At 51.0% G+C, this 22291-nt stretch overlaps 1 protein-coding gene across 1 annotated transcript in view; it reads left to right on the forward strand.

Moving 5' to 3' along the window:
* Positions 1–4714: 4714 nt before the first annotated feature.
* EEPD1 (endonuclease/exonuclease/phosphatase family domain containing 1) overlaps positions 4715–22291 on the forward strand; it is a 66003-nt gene continuing 48426 nt past the window's right edge. Inside the window, exon 1 of the mRNA XM_009933682.2 lies at positions 4715–5759. Coding sequence (XP_009931984.2) covers positions 4903–5759 — 857 coding nt within the window. The 5' untranslated portion in view covers positions 4715–4902. The remainder of the gene's footprint in view (positions 5760–22291) is intronic.

Below are 22291 nucleotides of genomic sequence, written 5' to 3' on the forward strand. Positions count from 1 at the left end.
AACTGGAAACCACATCTAAAGCTCTGCCAGAGAATGTTCTCTCTAGCACGGGGTCCTCTCACTTCCCTCCAGGATGAGCCATCCCACCACACACTGGCGAGAGAAAGCGGTGGGCCAGCTGTTGGGATCTTCTGTGGGAGGGAGAGGTCTGGGTTTCAGACCCAACACCAACCAAAAAAGAAGCCCTAATCAAGGTATAAGGATGAGTCACTGCTGCTCGCCCTTCTGACTGTATTTCTCTGTAGGATTTGACACTCGTAACTTGGCAACCCAGCACCGGTGACATCACTTAATCTTTTTGCAACAAGTTTGGCAGCCATATAAAATGCCTGACAGGAAAAAGAGCTCACACCATAGACACTGGATTCCTAAGAAAAAACTCATGTGAAGGTGGTGTTCTCTGCTATTCTGCTTGTCATCCCCTCCCCAGGGATTTTACTAGCATGCAGGCTAATTTCAAGTAAATTTGATAGAGACGATAAATGTCTCAAAAAATACAGAGTTCCTATCGGTGCCACAAAAATTGATGGCAACGTAGAACAGAGACATCCAAATTAGTGACCCCACTGAGAGACTAACGGATACTTGGCTTTATTATTATATATCAGAAAATCAACAGAGGAAAGAGCCATCAGAAATTAGACTTTGTAAGTCCGACCGCTCATGAAATTGCTAGTTCCTACTTGTTATTACTTGATTTCGTAAAAACACTGCCTGTCTTCTGCCTCGGGCACCTGTTACAAGTGTTACTGAAGATGTCCTCTCAGAAGGAAAACAATTATTTTAATAGCTCCTTTAAATAAAAATGCAGCCACTGCAGTTAATCAGCTGCCTTTTCAAGTCCTTGCCTGTTAAGAGCCCAGCGCGGCAGGTCTGAAAACATAGTCCCTAGGAGGGTGGCTGCTCCTCAGCACCAAGCCCCCAGCTCCCAAAGGCTGCGTTAAAAAAAAAATAAGGAAAAGGTGCTGCTATCACATGGTGAGCTGGTAGGAATTGTGACTTCAAAGGCACACTGAAGGCAAACTCTGTGGTATTCTGTGAGCAACACCTCCTGGCTCCTTCTCGCCCTCATCGTGGAACAGAGTTTATTTGTTTAGAGCCTCTGAAACGTAGATGATGCATTTTGGGAAACGTGAAAAATATGAAGACCATCTCAAAATGCTGAGAAGTTATGCCTTTAAAATGTAGTGGCCTCTAGGCTGATTCTTTGTCTGACTTAAGTCATAAGACATTGCTCAGCAATATCTGCATCCATCCCGTTGTCATGGGCTCAAGCAGTTCCATATCTTCCTTAAACGTTGCATTTAAAAGCTTTAAGTGTTGGAGAACCTCCTTCCTATGGAAAAAGTTTAGCTTTCTGCTTTGAACTAGTCCTGGAGGGAAGAAGAGTTTGAGACCTCCAGAGCAAGTCCAACTCAACAAGTGGCTGCTGGGCGGTGATAAAACCGTTGTTCCCTAGCTGCTTGCTTCAGAATGCTATCCAGCGAGACACGAAAACACTCTGCGTGACAGGCGACGGCTGCTCCTGAGGGCCTTTGGCAGGTGCCCTCCCCTCTCCTCTCGCTGCCGAAGCCTGCCCGGCCCTGCAACGTCCTTCCACTGGCTCACACCCCCAAAGCAGCAAAACTCTGTTTTGCTGAAAGGTTTTTAAGCCAGGCCTGGCAGGCAGCCAGCCGCTCGGTAGGCAGCGAGCTGCGGATCCTGAGGAATAAGCCACCCACGGCGTCTCGGAGCCCTCGAACCTGTCGGGGCTGACGGAGGTTGAGGAATCCTGGATTTGTGGCCGCTTGCCAACCCAGGTGCCGAGCAGCCCGGGCAGGCTACCCGCCGGGGAGCGCCCACCAGCAGACCGCGATCCGTCACTGCTTGAATAAACTTAAACGCACTGAGTTTGGGATTGGATCGAAGATAAAATCTAGTCTCTGCCTCGGTTTCACAAGATTTATTTTCTGTTGCTTACACTGGCTGTCAATAATTTCGCCATTGTTTTTTCAATCATTTACTGACTGCACCCCGTTTTTAGCTCTCTCATGTTAACAGATTGCCTAACACTGATGTCAAGCTAGTCAGCTCTTTTTTTTTTTCTAACCTTTTACAATATAAACCAAACCTGTACCTTTTCACATCTTTTGGCACTTGCCAAAAAATACCAAGACATGCCAAAAGTTGACTCAGAGGTCAGCAAGCTCCCTGTAACTGTCATTTCTGTAGCGTTGACAAAAAAATAAGGGTAAGGGGCTAATGGCGTGACAACCCCACTTCTCTCCCCTGTACCACTCATTAGCACGGGTCATATTCTGGATTATTAGGTGATGGGACACTCACTGTGTCCCTCTGAGTTCCGCTCCCTCAGCTGCATCCAGCCTGGCAAATTATCTTGGTGCTGCAGATTCAAAAAATGTTGAGTAGCTGCTGACAACAGAAAGTGCTGGACGAGAGGGACATCTGCTATTTTCTTTCCGGAGACACTCCTGCCTTCTCTCTGAAACACGGAAAACCTAGCGCTGCCTGCAACATAGATGATGCTTCAGATGGATTTCGGTGCTTTTCAGCTTCAAAACTCATTTAATGAGCCTGGATCGATTCAAAACAACCTGCTGCAGAAAGCAGAAGAGCATGTTCTCCACTGAGATAACAGCTTGTGGAGCCGTCGCTGTGATAATATTGCCTCGCAAAGGATACTCGTTTCGATGGTTAATTGTTTCCAGCTCTGCGCTGGTGTCGTCCCAGCAGGATTAAGCCCGGCGCGACTCCTGCTGCATCGGCCGCTGTTACCGCAGCGCACAGAGCGCTTTCCGGCAGACGTGGAAGCATTTAATCACCTAAGTGAGCGCTTTCTCCGCTCCGACAGCCAGCAGAGAGCCAATACCCTGATGCAGCCAGTGCCCATTCCCGTAATGACAGTTTGCTCAGGCAAACGGAAGAGAAATGTGTGGTCCGCAGCAGAATACCTAGCGCAAATGTTAACGCAGCAGTGGCCCTGCGCGGTCTGCAAGCCCGGCGCAGCCCTCACTCCCTTACGCGCGCTGCATTCCCCTTCCTTCTCCAAGCAGCCGAACGAATTCAACCTTTTTATTCTTGCACCCAAATAATTTCCATTAACTTGCCCTGAAAAATACATGTACGAGCCTCTATTACAAGCTGTTTAATTTTCATTAGAGGGCTGACCAAGAGTCTTGGTGTTGAAAATATAGGTGGGTTCTGTCTGGCCAAAGGAAATACAAGCATATGGTCAGAACGACGATTTTGGTGCAGAACGGTGGCACTCGGTCTTGGGGAAAGGCTCGGGCAAGTGGTAGACCGGGGCCGTGGGTTGAGGGCAGAGCTGGTGCCCAGATCCAACAAAGCATTGTTCTGCGGGGAGTTTGTCGGTCAAGCGCTCTTGTGATTGCTTAAGATGTGAAGAAAAAGAAAAAAAAAAAAAAGAAAAGCAGACTTCACCCAGCTGTATGAAGCATGAAAACAATGTGAGGTGGATTGAGAATTGGCTGAATGGCAGAACTCAGAGGGTTGTCACCAGCAGCGCTGAGTCTAGTTGGAGGCTGGTAACTAGTGGTGTCCCCCAGGGGTCAGTACTGGGCCCAGTCTTGTTCAACTTCTACGTGAATGGCATGGACGAAGAGTTAGAGTGTACCCTCAGCAAGTTTGCTGATGACACCAAACTGGGAGGTGTGGTGGATACACCGGCAGGCTGTGCTGCCATTCAGCGTGACCTGGACAGGCTGGAGAGTTGGCCGCAGAGGAACCTGATGAAGTTCAGCAAGGGCAAGCGCAGGGTCCTGCACCTGGGGAGGAACAACCCCATGCACCAGTGCAGGCTTGGGGTGGACCTGCTGAAGAGCAGCTCTGCGGAGAGGGACCTGGGTGTGCTGGTGGATGACAAGCTGACCATGAGCCAGCAGTGTGCCCTGGCTGCCAAGAAAGCCAATGGGACCCTGGGGTGGATTAAGAGGAGTGTGGCCAGCAGGTCGAGGGAGGTTCTCCTTCCCCTCTACACTGCCCTAGTGAGGCCTCATCTGGAGTACTGCGTCCAGTTCTGGGCTCCCCAGTTCAAGAAAGATGAAGAGCTACTGGAGAGAGTCCAGCGCAGGGCTACGAGGATGATGAGGGGACTGGAGCATCTCTCCTATGAGGAAAGGCTGAGGGAACTGGGCTTGTTCAGCCTGAAGAAGAGAAGCCTGAGAGGGGACCTTATAAATGCCTACAAATATCTTAAGGGTGGGTGTCAGGAGGACAGGGCCAAGCTCTTTTCAGTGGTGCCCAGCGACAGGACAAGGGGCATTGGGCACAAACTGAAGCAGAGGAAGTTCCGTCTGAACATGAGGAAGAATTTCTTCCCTCTGAGGGTGACGGAGCCCTGGCACAGGCTGCCCAGGGAGGCTGTGGAGTCTCCTTCTCTGGAGATATTCAAGACCCGCCTGGACAAGGCCCTGTGCAGCTTGCTGTAGGTGACCCTGCTTCGGCAGGGGGGTTGGACTGGGTGACCCACAGAGGTCCCTTCCAACCCCAACATTCTGTGATTCTGTGATTCTACGATCCTGCCTTGAGCCGACCCAGAGCCACGGATCCCCCCCTGCCCGGTCCCGGTGGGCGGGCGCGGCGCGGGTGACGCCCCGGGGGCGGGCGGCCCCGCCCCTCCCGGCCGAGGGGGCGGGAGCTCCCGCCGCGCTGCTACTACCGGCGGCGGGGCAGGGGCAGCGGCAGCGGAGCCGGCGGCGGGAGCGGAGCGGAGAGGGGTGGCGGCGGCGCCTCACCGGAGGAGCAGGAGCAGGACGAGGAGGGGGGACGGGGGGTCGAGCCGAGGGCAGTCACCGGCCGGGTTCCCCCCCCCGCGGGGGTCGATGAGTGTCGGGCGGGCAGCGCCCCCCGCCCGCTCCCCCGGCCCGGCCCGGCGGCGGTGAGATGGGGGGGAGCCTGGGCTGCCACCGCTCCATCCCCCGCGACCCGGCGGACCTGGGCCAGCGCGGCCGCAAGTTCAGCGCGGCGTGCAACTTCGGCAGCATCCTGGTCAACCAGGAGAGGCTCAACATCAACGCGGCCACCGAGGAGGAGCTGATGACCCTGCCCGGCGTCACCCGGCCAGTGGCCCGGAGCATCGTGGAGTACCGGGAGTACATCGGCGGCTTCAAGAAGGTGGAGGACCTGGCGCTGGTGAGCGGGGTGGGGGCGGCCAAGCTGGAGCAGGTGAAGTTCGAGATCTGCGTGAGCGGCAAGGGCGGCTCAGCGCAGCACTCGCCCAGCTCCCTGCGCAAGGACCCGGCCTCCGAGCACCACCTCTCCGCCACCAAGATCAACATCAACACCGCCACCCCGGCCCAGCTCATGAGCATCCGCGGCATCACCGAGAAGATCGCCAATGGCATCGTCGACTACCGTAAAGAGCACGGGCCCTTCAAAAGCATCGAGGACCTGGTGAGGATGGACTGCATCAATTCCTCCTTTCTGGACAAAATCAGGCACCAGATTTTCGCGGAGCGGTCCCGACCCCCTTCAACGAACACCAACGGTGGCCTCAACTTTACGGCCAAGCCTCACCCCAGCCCCACGTCCCTCAGCCTCCAGAGCGAGGACTTAGACTTTCCTCCTGGGGGTCCGACCCAGATGATATCCACTCGCCCCTCTGTGGAGATGTTCGGGGGGCTGAGAGACGGCAGGCCCGCACTGAGGGTGGCTACCTGGAACCTGCAAGGCTGCTCCGTGGAGAAGGCCAACAACCCGGGCGTGCGGGAGGTGGTGTGCATGACGCTGCTGGAGAACAGGTAAGAGCCAGGCGCCTGGCCTGCGGGCCCAGCTCCAGGCGGGGTCACAGAATCACAGCATGGTCGGGGTTGGAAGGGACCTCTGTGGGTCATCTAGTCCAACCCACCTGCCGAAGCAGGGACACCTACAGCAGGCTGCACCGGACCTTGTCCAGGTGGGTCTTGAATATCTCCAGAGAAGGAGACTCCACAACCTCCCTGGGCAGCCTGTGCCAGGGCTCCGTCACCCTCAAAGGGAAGAAGTTCTTCCTCATGTTCAGACAGAACTTCCTCTGCTTCAGTTTGTGCCCGTTGCCCCTTAAAGGTTAATGCCTTCGGTGTTTGGGCACTCTGCAGTCCCGTTGTGATCCTCGTGGGACTGGCTCCTTCCTGGGGTTGTTAAGTGTTTCTTGCCTCTTGTGTGGAACCCTGGTTGAGTCTGAATGCTGGGACTGTGGTGGTTGTCCCCTGATGAAGCCTCTGTAGTCCTTGAAAGGTGGTGGACCTCCTGGGGAGGTATGTGTGCATTTACACACATCTGTGCAGGGAAGGCTGAGCCTTCATGGCTGGTCATGTTAGGCCTGTTAATGGTTGGCCAAAGGATGTTTCTCTGTCGAGAGGCTTTTGAGCAAGTCACAGAGGTCTATCTGTCCTGCCAGAAGCTGCGGGGGGAATAGCAGGGGAAGGGCTGCTCTGTATATACCCTGTTTCTTGCCGTGTTTCCCAGAGCATCTTGCTACCACTTTAGGAAGCAGGATGCAGCGCTGCACTCTCCTCTGTCTGAGCTGCCGGTCCGAGACCTTCCAGTGCCTCCTCTCCAGAAAGTCTGGTTTGGGTGGTGACCTCCTCAACCTCAGCGTTAGGGCTGCGAGGCTGCTCGCCCTCGGATCTGCTCCTCGAATCGAAATGTTCGAGAGCACAGTCAGGACGGCTTGGGCTGTGTAACCGGCGTGGAATGCGGTGGCTCGTCCTGCGAGGGTGACACAGCTCCTTAACGAGCGGTCACGGGGCAGCCGCTGAGCTGGAGGGACCGCTCATCCTTGGGGCTGCGAGGCGTGGGGTGGCTGTGCCACCCCTGCGCCTGATTTCACGGAGCTGCTGGGCACGCAGCAAGGTGCCGTTGTGGTACAGCCAGGTGGGGTGGTGCTTCTGGTGTTAGTGGCTGAGAGATGGGGGGGTTTTGGGGGTGGTTTTTTTTTGTTTGTTTTTTTTTTTTTGAGTAAGGTAATTGAGCAGCAGTGCTGGGGGTGTCTCTCTTGCTAAACTTTCTGCTTGATACACAATTGTCAGAGTGCAATAAGGATTTTGAAATAGGTGTCACCCTTTCCTCTCCGCATGTGAAATCTGTTCCAGCTGGTCTGGCATTTAGTTTACGGCATTGGGAAACTAACTTTTTTCCTCTGGCTTTGATTCAAACTCCCAGCTGGAAATGAATAGGGTCAGGGGACTCTTGGGCTTCTGCAAAAGCGATGTTGTGTGGAGGGGAAGTGCTGATGAACCATTATCTCCGGTAGCGCCGAGAGCTCTGTCCTTTTCCAGTAATATGCTGAATAATGGCTCTTGTCTGTGCGGTTGCGGAGGTCAGGCACGCGAGAAAGACGGTGCCAGTGATGCGGTGTCCTGTGCTGCCGTACGGTATCTGTGGTCGGGGAGATCTCTGCTGTGCACTGCTTGGTAGCCTGATGCTCCCGCATGGGAAACATCTGTCATCTCGCAGCCATCGCTGTTCGATAGCTGAAATGGAGATGATAGCCCAGTGGGGGTGTCCAGGTGTTGCGCCGATGTCTTCAGCCTAACACCTTTCAGTATTCCTCCTCTGCTCTGCTAGGGCAGGTATCCCATCCTTTCCCCTTGGCCACCGCTTTTGTTCCTTTGCCAGCAGTTGTGCTGGCTGGAGCAGACCTTAGGATGAGGTCTGGTGGGGCTGGGCGTTGGGGTGAGGGGCAGAGGTGGACAGACCTGCTGAGGAAAGAAACATCTCTAAGAATCACAGTCTCGGGATTATTCTAATAATCCAGTTTTGGAAGAAAAGGGACTTTGGTGATGTATTGTAATTTATTTACCTCTCTCTATATGTGTACACACACAAACATAAATATATATATATATATTTATTTTTTTTTAAGGACCTCATCCAGTACAGTGTCAACTGTCTGTCACTTCTGCATCTTCAGCATTTTTTGGAGGGAGGGGAGGAGCCCCAAACAGTCCACCTGTTAAAAAAGTTACACGGAGAAGGTGACTTATAAAATAAGCCTGCGTTAAACCCAGCTCACCACTGTGTATGCAGAGCGTGGCCCTAGCAGTTTGTTTTGGTTTTTGCTCTTAACCTCCATGGTGCTTTGTTTCTGTCCGGCTTAGCCAACAGGTACTCGGTTGTACTGGGTGGTGTGAAAGGTCTCTCTGACACCTTGAAGTTTAAAACGAGCCCGATATAAGTACTTGTTTTTGTTCTGTTTTATTGCACGTAGATGTGCCATCAATCGATCACATAGGGAGAGGGCGATGCAATTGTTTTCTGTACTTGATCCCATTTGTGATAACTGGGAAGAAATGAGAGTAATGTGCGTCCACAGACAAGCCTGCGAAAATTGCCTGGGAAAATAAATGTGGGAACATTAAAAATCAACACAGTGCAGGAAAATGGTATATGTTGGGAAAAGCCGTACTCAGCACCTCTGCGAGAAATTTCCCCTTGCTTGGCTGGCGTTGCTGAGGTCAGTGGATCTCTGCAGCTGTAAAACAGCCTCGGGAGAGGCCAGAAACTGCCTGCTTTCTGTGTGTCAACTCTGTGGTCTCCCTCCCGGCTCTGGTTGTGTAACCTGGGGACTGATAAAAAGCCTTGCAAACTAATCTTTGCCCGGATAAATCAACTTTAGTTGATAACCAGCTGGAGAAATTAAATCTTTCGCTTCTGCAACCAAGAACACACCGCTGTACAGGGCTCACCAGCGCTCCAGCCTCCCGAAACCGGTGAGGTGTGTTTTCAAGGTGCTCTGCGTGCTCAGCGGATGTCCCACACGTGTTGCTGAAGTCTCCAGCTATGACCCAAGCTGTTGCCCGGTGGATCTGAAGACCGTTTAGTCCAACAGCATGGCTTGCAAGAGCATCTGCTTGCTCATGTCCTTTGTGCATAGCTGCCTTCACGTAGGCAAGCGTGCTCCTGCACAGTGGTCCCTCGTAGTCCAGAGTGATCTCAGGAGCTGGAGTACTGCTTTCTAAGTCCAGGAATAAAGCACAGTAAGTCGGGAATGTATGAAAACTGGGTAAAGCGCAGTAAAGAATCTTAATCTGATATCTTGGGGACTTTCATGCCAAATGAAATGCTGGTTTGGGTTTTATTTGGGTTTTGTTTTGTGTGTTTTTTTCATGACCAGTTCACAGCAAGTAGCTTTGAGACCCCTTGGGCATTAACAATGGGGAAGATTATTGCTTGTTTCCAGGTGAGGCTAGAGGATGAAGGTCCTCCTGCCTTCCAGCCTTGCATAGCTTTTGCACCGAGGGAACAGTTGTGCTGGGAGGAAAAAGGGCAGTGCCTTCTTTCAAAACAAACAAAAAGTAAGAAAACTTTGTCATATGGAGTAATGTGCTGAAGGGGGTAGGGGAAAAAAAATGTCAAAACCTCCACATTCATGCCCAGAATTGCTAGATTTCTTAAGAGCAGCAAAAGGAATGTATACCAAATTGATAAGCATGACTACTACTGCTAAGCTATTTTGAAATCCATCGCTGCAGTACAAAAATAATGAAATACAGCAAGGTCCTCACCCTCTTGCTCATATTACAAGGCTCTATGTTTATCATGGTGTTTGGAGTGGAGGAACGAGGTCTTTTCATTCAGAGGGCTAGGAGGTAATTTTAGAAGAGATTAACATGATGAACGTGGAGGCGAGCGTGACACGTAATTGGATTAAAGTATCAAATGTAGGGTGAATTTGCCCAAACCTGCAATGTTTCTTGCAGATGTGGTTCAGCGGATCTGGGATTTGTTGACAGGGGGTCAGAGCTGGCCTGTCTCTGGGTATGCAGGTCGTCCCCTGCAGCTGTCCTCCATGTCTTCCCCATTCTTGGGGGGATGAAGAAACCAGCAGCTTCTTCTCGACCAAAAAAAAAAATAAAATGTCGGCTTAGGGTAGCATGATCGAAAGGGCGAGCAAGTTCAGGTCAAAGGCAGCAAGTATTTTCATGAGGAGGACAAGTAGCCCCAGCAGAGAGGCTTCCTCTGGCCGAGGTTGATGGAGGTACCCCAGAGCTGTCCCAGGTGCATAGGGAAGGGCACTCTTTCGACCCCTCATCCAAACCGGTCTCAGGCCTGTCCCTCCTGACCGTAAACCGAGCTCATGACTCCCACGACACCCCAGCACCGCTCTCTCTGGCTGTTATGTGCTGGGGTGCCCACATCAAGAAGCATGGTGCAGGTGTGTGCGACACCAACCGATAACACTGAATGTGCTAAGGGTGTGTCCTCCAGTTTAACTGCTTGCTTGTAAGGTTGCTGGTCTCCAAGGGCAATGATCGGTTCTGCACCTTTCCCAGCATGGAGGTTTTCATTATGCTTTACAATAGTGAGCGATAACTTTGTGAAGAACTCTCCCCCTGGAAGCACGCTTTGCAGCTGAGTAAATGAAATTTGATAGAGGGTCCAAAAGCCAGAACTTGCGTGCTCTCAAACAAATAAAAAAAAAAAAGGGGGTGGGGGTGGGGAAGAAGGGGTGTGTGGCAGGATGATGGTGGGGTACCAAGGCTGAGGCTGAGGGCTATGGAGCCCAGATCTGTTTTCTTCTAGATCGCAAGCAGTTCAGGATGCTCTTTGCTGTTTGCTTTGGTCAACTTCTTGGTGTGGTTACACCTGCTAGATGCAAAAGGCATAAGCAATAAAGCCTTAACAGCTGTTGCAAAACTCACAGAACCATAGAAGAGCCCAGGTTGTAACGGACCTCAAAAGATCCAACCTTTGGTGGGAAAGGGAGCCTAGGTGAGATTGTCTAGTGACCTGTCCAGTTGCACCTTGAAAACCTCCAGCAATTGGGGCTCTTCTGCATCCCTGGGGAGGCTGTTCCAGTGATTGACTGTTGTGATTGTAAAAAGACTTTCTTACGTGTCTGTAGAGTAACAAATACAAGTACCAATACAAGATTTGTACTTAGCACTGATAATTTCTTTTTTTTTTTCCCCCCTTCTTGGCTTGGTTTCTTGGACAGCAAGGCTTACCCTTTAGGAACATGTCAGCCCCTCTTCCTCCCCCAGCTTTGTAACCGGTTAGCTGTTTTCACTTTGGTTTGACAGAAGCGTAGAGGTCTCTCAAAGGTAAGAAGTTAACCTCAATTTCCATGGCTCGGAGACCCAAATCGGTGTTCCTGCTGGGGGAAGGGTGCATAAACCTCAGCCCAAAGTTGCCTCCTGGGAGGCAGCAGGTGGACAGGCAGTCCCTGGGTAACCTTCACTGTGCCACCGTACTCGGAAGCTCACCTTCCTATTCCTACCTACCCCGGGTAAGTGTCCCAGGGGAGCGGTCACCCTAAGCGCATCCTCTTGTCATCTAAAAAAAAGGCAAGCTGCTGAGCCACCCTCCGGAGGAGCCTGTTTTTATTAAAAGATGAGGAAAAAGCCACCTCGTTCAGGTCCCTGCACTAGGCGCTGGAGCCTGGAGAACTGCTTTCCCATCGCTCCCCTACATTAAATAAGAGGGTGGGGCGGTTCGTTTTCCTCTCTGATCTCCTAGTCTGGACTGAGAGGTGGGGTCATTACAAGGGGCAGTGATTTACTCCTGGGGCTTGATGCTTTGTTTGGGAAGGGGTGCGGTGTGGTACCTTGCCTGCTGCCTTGTAGCCGCGGTTCCCAGCAGGATAACGGAAAAGGATTGCAGCCCCCCAAACGGACATTGCAGTAGTGTATCATAGTAGTAGTCATGGTTGTACTTACATGCTTCAGAGGCTCAGCATCAGCTTGTATTTGTTATTTCTACTCTGTCGCTTCAGCTCTCGGTGGCTGGGCAAAGCCCCGAGGTGTGTCTGTTTTATGTCTCTTTTTTTATACAGCCACTTGGTTTTTCTCCATCGGGTTAATACTAGGCTGGAGCCTTGCCAAGAATAATTCCCCTGCAAGAAAAGATCAGGAAAGAGGGCCTGGCTCCAGTAACCTGACCGTGCTAATAAGTCTTAAACGGCAAAAGAACAAATACACCCTCTTCTCCTTATGTAATAGGGAGGAAATCCTGCCTTCTGCAACTTCAGGAAAAACTTGAGAAAAAATGAATTGTTAGATGCTATCTTCTATGTGCACTCTACAAAGGGATTTTTATGAGCCATAGAAATGCAGTAAAACCACCGTTAATTTGCACTTTCTAATACCTCTGAGGATGAAAAAATTATGGAAGAGCTGTTGTGTTTGTGGGTTTTTTTTTGGTTTGGCTTTTTTGTTGTTTTTTTGGGGTTTTTTCTGACCTCCACCTACATGAGATCAACGATATTTTACTTGCTGGAGACTAGTGGGAAACGGAGACTGCCTTCTGGATACCATCTGCCAGGGGAGAGCAGTAAGATCTTCTCAGGTCAGACCCTGAGTAACAGCGTTTTGGAGTGAAATGAAACTCCACCGGTGTGCTCCTGTTCAGGATTTTGCCGTTCGTTTGCCTGGGTCAAATCACATGAAGGCTGCGGAGCTCAGTGCTGAAAAGCACAACCATCTCCCTGCAGGTTAGGGCTTCTCTGCAGCGCTGCTCCCATCTCAGGTAGGGATCCCAGCCCCTTTTCAGGGCTGCTGCTGGGGGAACAGGTGATGTCAATTAATCAAATTAATTAAATTCCGTTTCCAAACCTCTGCTTCATTTGAATGCAGTACTGAGACCCTCTACATGAGCATCGCCTGCTCTTCCCATCGGAGGTGGGTTGCTTGCTCAAGATACTTTGCAGCTCTGGAGTCTTTGCGGGACAGAGCAAAAGCAGTGGGTGGACTTACAGCAAGATTATGAAGGGTGTGCATCATCCCTGTGTCCAGACCCTGGGAGAAGGCATCCGGAGCCACGCGCTCCACAGAAGATCTCGGAAGTGGATGCACTGAGCTGTCTGACTCTGCTTGTTCTCTGTCAACAGCTTTCCTCCTTGGGACGTAACACAGGAATGAAGGACAGCCCCTTGAAATCACCCCTGAGTAGCCTTCGCAAGGATTTTTCTCTTTTAAAGGGAGATCTGGGTATCTTGTTGACTTTGAACAGCTGCTGCTATGTTCCTTGAACATCCGAGAGGCTGCATCTAACCAGCCGTTTTCATCTGCTTTGAAGTTAAGAATGTGACTGGAAAAAATGGTATAGTTAAAGGCTAGTTTATCCACACAAAATAAACCTTATTTTTCTCCTTTTTAAAACTATAATCATACCCTGCAACTGTGACTTGTGCCATACAGCCTGACTAAAATGGAACAGATCAGTGGGGAAAGCGTTTGTTCATATATTATTTTTTTTCTCCCAACATGTGTACTTGATACATCTGGCAGCACTAAATGGCTGCGTAGTTTCAATCCATGCCTGCTGGGCTAGCCTGCACATTCGTGTCGTGTCACTGGGTTCGTGTTGCAGATCGCAGGTATTTCGGTGAACGGGAGCTGCCAGCTGACTCCTGCGGGTCCTGCGGGGTTTGCTGTGTTCCACGTGGCAAAGATGAGGTGGGCTGGCTGATTGATGGCAATAAATTAGCAAATTAGTAAGCAATGCTTTATTGCCCGCTCCAGAATCACAAGCAGAGGCCACAAGGCTGTAACCTCATCCTGCTAGACTTCTCGGAAAGCTTGTGCCATGCGACTGTGGCAGACAGACGAGGTACCTATGTGTGGGGCTCCATCCTGGAAACAGAAAGCTTTAATGCTCTGTGACTATTCTGTGGTTTGAGAGCTCACAGCACAGCTGCAGGGAGGGTGGTTTTCTAGCCTTGGCTTGAAAAAGAGTGACAGGACCGTTACTGAAGGCAAAAGATGTTGCTGATGCTGCTGTTCTTACCAGGAAAGAAAGACCAAGAGGCTACAAACATGGGAATTAAATTCTCCGAGTTCCTGAGGTGCGAGCAGAAACTCCGTCGGTGCCCCTTCACCAGAGGAAAACGCTGTCTCTGCACCCGAGTGCTGGGCTGGCTGACTATGAGCATGGGTCTTCAGCTGTGTTACACAGGGATGTTTGAAAGAGAATCTGGTTTTACATATTTAGCTGCCGCTGTCTTAATGGAGTTGGGCTTCAGCGTGTTCCCTACAGCTGTGTTGCTGGGAGGACCCTGCTTCTTCAGTCTCTAATTAGCCTTTCTCCGGGAGTCTTGCCCAAACAATGATTTCAAGGCTTGGCCAGATGAGCAGAGAGAAGTTGACAGGACACAGATTACAGTGTGCGTGTAACTTATTTTGAAGTTGCATTGTTCTTCAGTGCAATGCAGGTGTACGCTGACAGATGGAGGCACAGTGTCCTCACTGAAATAATTGCAGTACGCCGCAGTAATTTCTCAGCACTATTATACGGTGCGGTGATGGAGGCAAGAACCGTGGCACGTTATTAATAACAGTGCTTAAAATTAGGAACTCGGTAGCTTCTTCATTTCCATTTTTTTTTTTAATTTATTATTTTACATGAGGGACTTTGCTTTGTTTGAATAATAGCTGGCAATCCCCACCGATTTATCGGAGAATAAAAGCGCCTGGTGTCTTTGCTGTGGGGAGGGTGAGACCTACCCAAGACGAAGTCTCCAGCGTTGGAGGTGGGGATGTGCTTTCCACCAGGCTTTGGTCTGCTCCCCTCCCTCGTCTCAGGCCTGGGTGATTCACGGCAGGTTCTGAAATGCTCTATAAGGTGCCGAGAGCAAGGTGGGCATCGTCAACAGCAAATGAGCAGTGAAGGGAATCCGTAGCATTGGTAAAAATGACGTTTTCTGTCAAGAAACCATTTCACGTCACGCTCGGCATAGGCAGCATACCCACGACCCGGTCAAGCCGTGTGGCATTTTCAAATGGTAGGAGTGTTTTAAATTGCTCGGTCGCCGTCGGGGAGGCTCAGCGCCGCTGACCTCCTTTCCATCCCCGCTTCGGGGGGGGTTTGTGCAGGCGGGAGTCCGGTGTTGGCGCTGGGCTGTTATTCTCAGTGCCTGTGGTGAAATTGTTTGAGGCTGGTGAGTCAGAAAAATACATTTACCCTGCTTGCGCCCCGCCTGTGTGCCTGTTCCAGAAGTTGAACCGTGTATAAAAAATACAATTTAAAAAAAAAAAAATCCTTGTGGAAGAAGACGTTTGGGATCATATTGTCGTCTACGCTAAGGGTGGGCAGGAATAGCAGGGTTAGGAAGCGCGCTGTGTTTGCAGTGGGATAAATGCAGCCAGCCTGGGCAGAGGGGGCTGGAGTCCCTCCGTGCAGGCTGTCTGTCTGTCCGTCTGTCCCATCTCCCAGTCTGTCACGGGGCGGGGGGGGGGGGGAAGCACGGTAATGCCCTGCTGCTCTTTGTGGGGAACATCCCACGGGGCAAGGCTATTCCTGGGTGCAGCTGGTGCCCTGTGTCTACAGATACGGATGAGGAGGAGGAATTGGAAAATTTCCTTTTCCTTCTGCGTGGCTATTTTTTACTGTGTTTTTATAGGCGTTTCAGGTAACGTGCTTGAGCTCCCGCGCAAATTTAGCCACCACAGCTGTCCAAGCCCTTCGCAGCTGAGCGGGTTTTTCATGGGTTACTGAACAGCAGATTGATCAGCGAGGCTTTTGCAGCCTTCCTGCCCCAAATCCCTCGTGCTCGTGACGCGCTGCCAGTCCTGTGAAACCGCCGTGCCCTCTGCTTAACAAGGGGGGGGGGAAAAGCGTAAACCTCTGGCGGCTGCGGCATGAAGCGGCTGTTGCTTTTGCTTCGCAGACTTATCCTTCGACTCCGTTGTATTTATAGCTGCGTTTTCCCCCCTCTGCTTCCTTGTCGCTCCGTCCGTCGCTGGCTGCCGAGGGCTTGCTCCAGCCTTGCTCGGGGTAATTGCCGGTCAGTGTCCTCCCTCCCTCCCTCGCCTGGCGCGGAGGTGATCCAGCTCTCTGCCGAGCTGGAGGCAGCGTGCTGCTGGGTGTGCGCTAGGCGCTAACTCAGACTTTCTCTTGGATTTCTGTATTTATTCCGTTTGAGCAAGTAATACCAAGTGTGGTTCTAGCTCGATGCCGCTGAATTGCAGGGTGTCGTGGCAGAAGTGGCTCTGATTTGGCACTGAAAAATGAACTGTAAAATAGGCAAGTTTGTTGCTTTTATGCCTGTAAAGTCAGTTCTGTAGGTTTGCTGTTGTAGAATAGAAGAAGATTCCCTTACTCCTCTTTTTTTCTCCTTTGAAGCAGACAAGAATATGGCAAAGTGTGAACCCCTCTCCAGGAGGATGGAGCTTGGAAGGGCCCATATTATTTGACTTAAAACAGTATGCATTTTCAACAAGGCAGCAATTTTCCAGCAGCAATACCATCTCAAGCTAACGTAAGCAGAGATGGCTCTTCCGCTGGAGGCAATGGTGAGGTCCACCTGCACGAGGACCACCTTAGGGAAGTTTTTGAGTTGTTCTTCTCTCGTGGCGTCTGGGGCCAGCGGTGGTGAGCCACAAGCCAGCACCACAACACGCGGAAGAGGAAGCACACTGTGTCTGCAAGACATCACCACCATGTATAAAACAGCAGAGCCGCTGCTGTATTAAGTGTTAAAATAAATGTCGTTGGCAGGAAAATGCCACAGTGGTACCCGACTACCCTTTGCAACCTTTACACTGACCAGCCCAAGTTTACCTATGATTTTGGCAGCAATGGTAGGTGCAATTTTTGGCTATCTAGCTGTATCTTCCTGCTAGTCCTTTGTGCAGCTCCTTCCCTTATCTCTAGCTGTGTTTACCTTCCCCTTTCATAACCGATGGCGACTGCGCTACCAGGGCTGCCTGCTGTCGGCTGCACTGGCCGCCCTCCCGAAAACACGGCGTTGAGCAGCGAGCATCACATGGCCTGGCTGAGGGTGAAGGGGTTGGTACCGCTGGCAGACAGCTCAGCCTTACTTCCAACACATCGCAGGGGGATGTCTTGGTAAAGACTATCCTTTGGTTGCCAAAAACCTCCCAAAGTTTCTGTTTTTAGTTGCTTCTGAGTTCTCTGGTGCAAAGTAGCACTGCAGAAAAGGAAACCATGGCTGAAAGGACAAGATAAAGGTTCAGGGATTGAACAGTCCTCAGTCAGCAGCTCGTGGATTTAATAGATATTTGGACAATCTCCATGCAGAGCTGTTGGCAGTAAAAATTCTGGAAACTTTGCCTGTAGGTGAAGGTTGTGCTGCACAAGCAAAAGCCACCTCTAAGCATGTGGTGTTTCCCATTTCCTTTTTGAACTGAGACTGCTTGGACCTGGCTGTGGTTTGACTTGCTTCTCCTCCTGTTTTTGACTTCTTTTGTGCATGTGTGTAGAGTTTTTTTGAGGAGCTGTGTGCAAGGATGATGGCGGCCCTCTATATTGCACATCTGCGCGCCCAAACTTGGCAAAAAGAAAGTGAAAGTAAGAAGATGGGCTGATTCCTGCATATTGATTGTCTGTAAATGCAGAGGAAATTGCCTTCTAAAAGCTGCCTCTGTCTTTGACCTGACCTTCAAAGCTTGCTCTTGGAACCCGACCGTGACCCCCTTCCTTGTCCCCTCTCCAGTCCTACTGAACCTAAAGCTTTCTGCTGACTTTGCTTGGCTTTTAAAATGTCTTGACACACCTCGGGCGCTTCCAGCTGTTGCAAGTGCGTTTTGATCTAGCCTTTGCTATCGCATCATGAGGGCTGAATGGTGTCATCTCCCACCTACAAGGCTAAGGACTTCAGTTTCCTTGGATCATCTGTGATATTTCCCCCAAAGTCATTCTAACACTGTCTTCTCGCTCCAAAATGTGCTGAAGCCTCTTGCCAGGCAGTTTGAAAATCAGTGCCTTTTAAGATATGTCAAGTTTCAGGCAAAGCCTGCTTGAAAACTGCAGCCTTGCCTTTTATTTCAAGGGGTGTTATGAGTTCTTGCAAATAGAGGAGGCTCCTGTACCATTGCTTAAAACGAAAAAAGGGTTTATGTTTTTGATTTCTATTCCTCGGAGGTACTTAAAGCTCTGCGGGAAAATACCTTGCTAACGTCCTGATGTGTTGGATGTGGAATTATTTTTAACTCGCAAGAGCAGTTGTTTAAAAGGAGTTTGTGTGTGCGTTAGGAGCGTAGCAGCACAAGTGCTCAGCGTTTTTTTTCCTATCTTCAGCTGAGCCTATCTGATTATGCTGTACGGGCGCATGCTGCACTGACAGTTTACAATTCCTCTTCCATATGCATCTTATCTTCCTAAAGATAGTGTCTGGAGACGTCGGCTCTGTGGGGAGAGATTGATGAATTTATATCAGAATAATCTTTCTGTCTAGCAGCTCTTCAACACCGCACGCTGTTCAGAATATCTCTTAAAAATAGAAAGCACTGGAGGAATATCCGCTTTGGCACAGCGGTGGTGTTTGTTTTCAGTGCCTAGGTCCGGCTTGGTTTGGCTGTACCCTGCTATTTGTAGGAGAAAGTCCAAGCTGTCCATGCAAGACTCCCTGTGCCCCATTTTTTAAAGTACTTATTGGTATATTCTGGGGGGTGGTTTGGAGTCTACAGCCAGATCAGCACCAAATGTGGGTACTCTCTTAGTACACAAGTGTGTTTTTCGCTAGGAATGTTAAGTATGATGTCTGAAAACTTCAGTTCTTTGGGAACAGAGATTTGCCAGATGACTCTACTGTCATTCTGGGGTTTGGGGGAAGAAATTTTTATATTCCTGCTTATGAGATCTTCCCAGGGTCATTATAACCTAAAGACATGATCAAACGTTGTCAGTAAACTTTGCACATGTATTTATCTGCTGCAGGGCAATTTCATGTTATCGGGGAGCAAGGGTCGTACAACAGCTTGAATCCACCGTCCAAGGAAAGCACAGAGATTGTTGCTTCCATTTTAGAGATTGTTGCTCCCATTTTTATTATTCCCAGCACCTGGCTCAAGTTTCACCTCCCAGGTCTGCTCCTCAGAACTGGGGTACTCCTGGAAACGCTGCCAAATCCCGAAGTTTGTTCCCATTGAGTTGGCATGCAGCATTCTGCCTCCTGCTCCCTGGGGGTGCCCGCGTTGCCACCTTCACCATTTCTCTGCCGATTTTGGGGGGGTTATCTCCTGTTCAAGCCGGAGAAGATCTGTGGCAGAGAGGAGGAAAGCATGGCATCACAGTGGCTGGCAGGGCATCAGGGCGAACCGATGGGGAACATCTTCGTGAGCATCCACGCGATCCTGTTTCGTGCCCTGCAGGTGGTTTCTTAAGAGCTGCTTTATCGGCCTTGGAGCTTGTTAGGAAACATGCGAGTCGGGTATAAAGCTGCACCAGGCATAATTTTGCGCCGCTGTGTGCAGCCCATCAAACACGATCTCCTCCTGTCACCCCTTTCTAACGTAGGATTGCACTTCAGCTCCAGTATTTGGAGGGCTCTGGGTCTGGACAAGCAGACTTTCTCGTTCCCACAGATGATCTGCATCTCTAAGGCTGTTTTGTGTTGAAGCCTCTGACCTAAATAAGGTTAAGGATCTGGACTACACAATTAGCACCCAGTGCCAGAAAAAAGGAAGCTGAGCTCGGGCCACCGTTCCCGGCTTTGCCAGGGCCAGTCTGCGCGCGGGGCTCTGCAGTCCTCTTGCATCCTTATGCTTTAAAGGCCATTCTTATGTCCAGACGTCTCCGAGCCTGGCACGCAGGGCTCCTCTGTGACTGGGAAGCTTTCAAATCTCCTTCCTGCGTGTCATTGTGCAGCTGGAAGCTGGGATTGCTTCCAGCTCGCTGAAGACACTCCGACATTGTTCCCTCCTAATCCCCTCCTCCTCGCAGAGTGTGGTTTTTCGGGAGCCTAGCATGTTCCCTTGCTGGCTTTCCATGCGGGAAGGCGAGCGGCGGTTCATGGGAATAACGTAACCCCGAATGAGCGATGAGCCAAGGCGGAGGGCGGCGATGTGGCGTGACCGTGGTACGAGCGCTCGGCTCCGCCGTCGCTAGCGAGGATGCTTGGCTGGCCGGGCTGGCTCATGGCCGCGCTCCCTTTATCTGCTTGCTGGCCCGCCGTCCAGAAGCACAAATGTCCGGCGCGGTGGGGCTCCGGGGCTTCGGCAGGAGGAAGCGATGCCTCCCTCTCGACCCCGCTTGCAGTCGCTTGCGGGGCGATTTGCTGCTGGTTTGCTGTTTCCTTCTATGTGCGAGTAGCCAGGGGAAATAAAAGCAGGTTAATGGGACAGGGAGGAAGGTGCCTTCTACTAAACCAGCCTTTTTTCTTCCCAAACCCAGGTACAAGGAGAGAGAGAAGAAGGTAGTGAATATATAGATACATTCAACTGTCTCTACAAGGACATCTTTCAGTGCAGGGATTTGGCCTTGGGGGTCTGGATTGCATCTTTTTTCAGATGGCAGCCTTCAAGGTGCTGCTCCAGGTGACTTTGCGCGGCTCTGGAGGCATTCACAGGCCTAAGGAGGCAAAGCAAATAAAGGACGAAAAGAAAATCTATTCCAGCTAAGTTATTTCACCTTTTCCTGCCTTCTAGCAGGTCAGGAGCTCAGGTGAAGTGAGGACTTCTCCTGGTACGCCTGGCTGTGCTGCTTTTTGCTTCGCTGCCCCTTCTAGTGTTGTTAGCCGTGGATGTTTGGAGTGCGAAAGGAGTTGATTTGAGGAGCAGGAAGCTGGGGTAGGATTAAAGCTGTGGTCTGAGGCGCGCAGAGGTGTGCCAGAGGAGCTCATATGCACGGTTTGAAAGCTCGGTTTTTCTTCAGGGTGTCTCCTCCTAATTACAGGAACCTGTACACAGCTTTACCCACGAGCACCAGCCAGCTTGACTGCAATCTCTAAATCGATGGTGTATAGACGTAGGAGTCCCTAACCTTTGAGTATCGCCTGCTCTGAACGTTCAAAAATCATGAAGATAGTCTTTAAAAAAATAACAGGATTAACTCAGAGCTACACTTAGAAATTTTGCAGACTGTTGCAGTCCATAATCTCAAATCTTTTGCATTCATCCCACACAGCTGTGGAAGAGGCTGCGTTCTGCCCAGGAGAAGCTAAATAGGGAGGTGGGTAGGATGCTTCAGAGCCAGGTCCCACGTCCACCGGCCCTTGATACGCAAGATCGGCCGCTGTCTGCCGTGAGCTTTGGGGCACGTCCTGGTACGGTTCGAAGGGCCCGACATTCAGAGACGTGTTGCCGCACCTCCTCCGGCTAACCCACATCCCTTTCGGCTCTCGCATCCTGTAGACATGATGGGTGTTTCCCTTCTTGAACGAGCTTTTTGGAGCGTTATTGTGTTTCGAGATGGGGGTGGGGGAGAGAGGAAAGCAAAAGCCCGACACCCTGGCTCTGCTGGCTTAGGAAATGAGATGGTTTCTGTGTCACGTGAGAGATCTCTTCAGCACGGAGCTGGCAGTGAGGTGGTTCGTGGCAGTGTTGACTAATTTGTGATAGCAGTGTTTTACTGCCGGGGGGTTTCGATCCCAACAAAGTGTTGGCTCACCCTGTGGTGTTACCAAACTCCCTTTGCACGCCATCTTTGCATCTGCGCAGGCACGCGTCAGCCCTGCTTACTCATCAGCAGAGGTTGTCCCCCCGGCGCTGGCTTTCCTGCTGTGTATTAGGGCAACGTGCGTTTATTTGGGTGTTTTACGATTGAGCAGAAATCCCACTGTCGTTACTGTGTGCGTGCATGGATAGCGGTTTCTTACAAGGCTATGAAAAAGCTGAGCTGTCTTTGTCTTTCACAAATTAGCAGCTGGTACCCAGTGACTTGGGTTTCTTTGCCTAGGCAGAAGTTGTGCTCTTTGCTGCTAACGGCCTGCGTGTGCCTGCTCCTCCTGCGTGGTCTGCCTGGCTTCGGCTGGTGGGAGGGCCGGAGGTTGTGTAGGGATCCTGGAGGTTTCGTAGGGATCCTCACTCTGCTCTTTGGGGCTATGGGAAGAGAGGACCCTGCCACCCAGCCCAGGGCCCTCCTTTTGCAGCGAAGGGACAAGCATCTCTGCTGAGGATCTGCTCCAGTGATTGTTCAGCCTCTTCTTCTGTCCATCCCGACTATTAAATTCTGCTTCAGCCCTAACAATAAAGTTTTTGCCTGAACTATTCATGCTTTTCTCTGAAGAGGAGAAGGAAAATTTGAAATTCTCCTTTCTGCTCCTTTCTTCTACCCTGCTTTTCTAGGAAAGCTGTCCTTAGCATTTTTCTGTGTGGTTGTGTCATGAGGTGTTACGTATGTTGCCATCTCCTCCCCGAGCTCTCCTGAAAGAGGAAGGCATGACTGCTGCCTCTTCTTGTTCGTAGCCTTTCCTCCCCGAGTGTACCGCCTTCCTCATCCTCCCGTGTCACTACGTGGTCATTTGCACGTGTGGCACTGTCCCAGGCTTGCCTGCATTGCCTCGCTGAGCATCCTATGGACTTGATAATAAGTTGGCGTTGCCCTACGGTGTCAAGCAGAGACCCATTGTAGCCCTTCGCCCCGTTAGGACTCACTTTTCCTTTCCTCGAGC

Source organism: Opisthocomus hoazin, chromosome 4 (assembly GCF_030867145.1).
Source record: "Opisthocomus hoazin isolate bOpiHoa1 chromosome 4, bOpiHoa1.hap1, whole genome shotgun sequence".
NCBI classification, from domain to species: Eukaryota; Metazoa; Chordata; class Aves; order Opisthocomiformes; family Opisthocomidae; genus Opisthocomus; species Opisthocomus hoazin.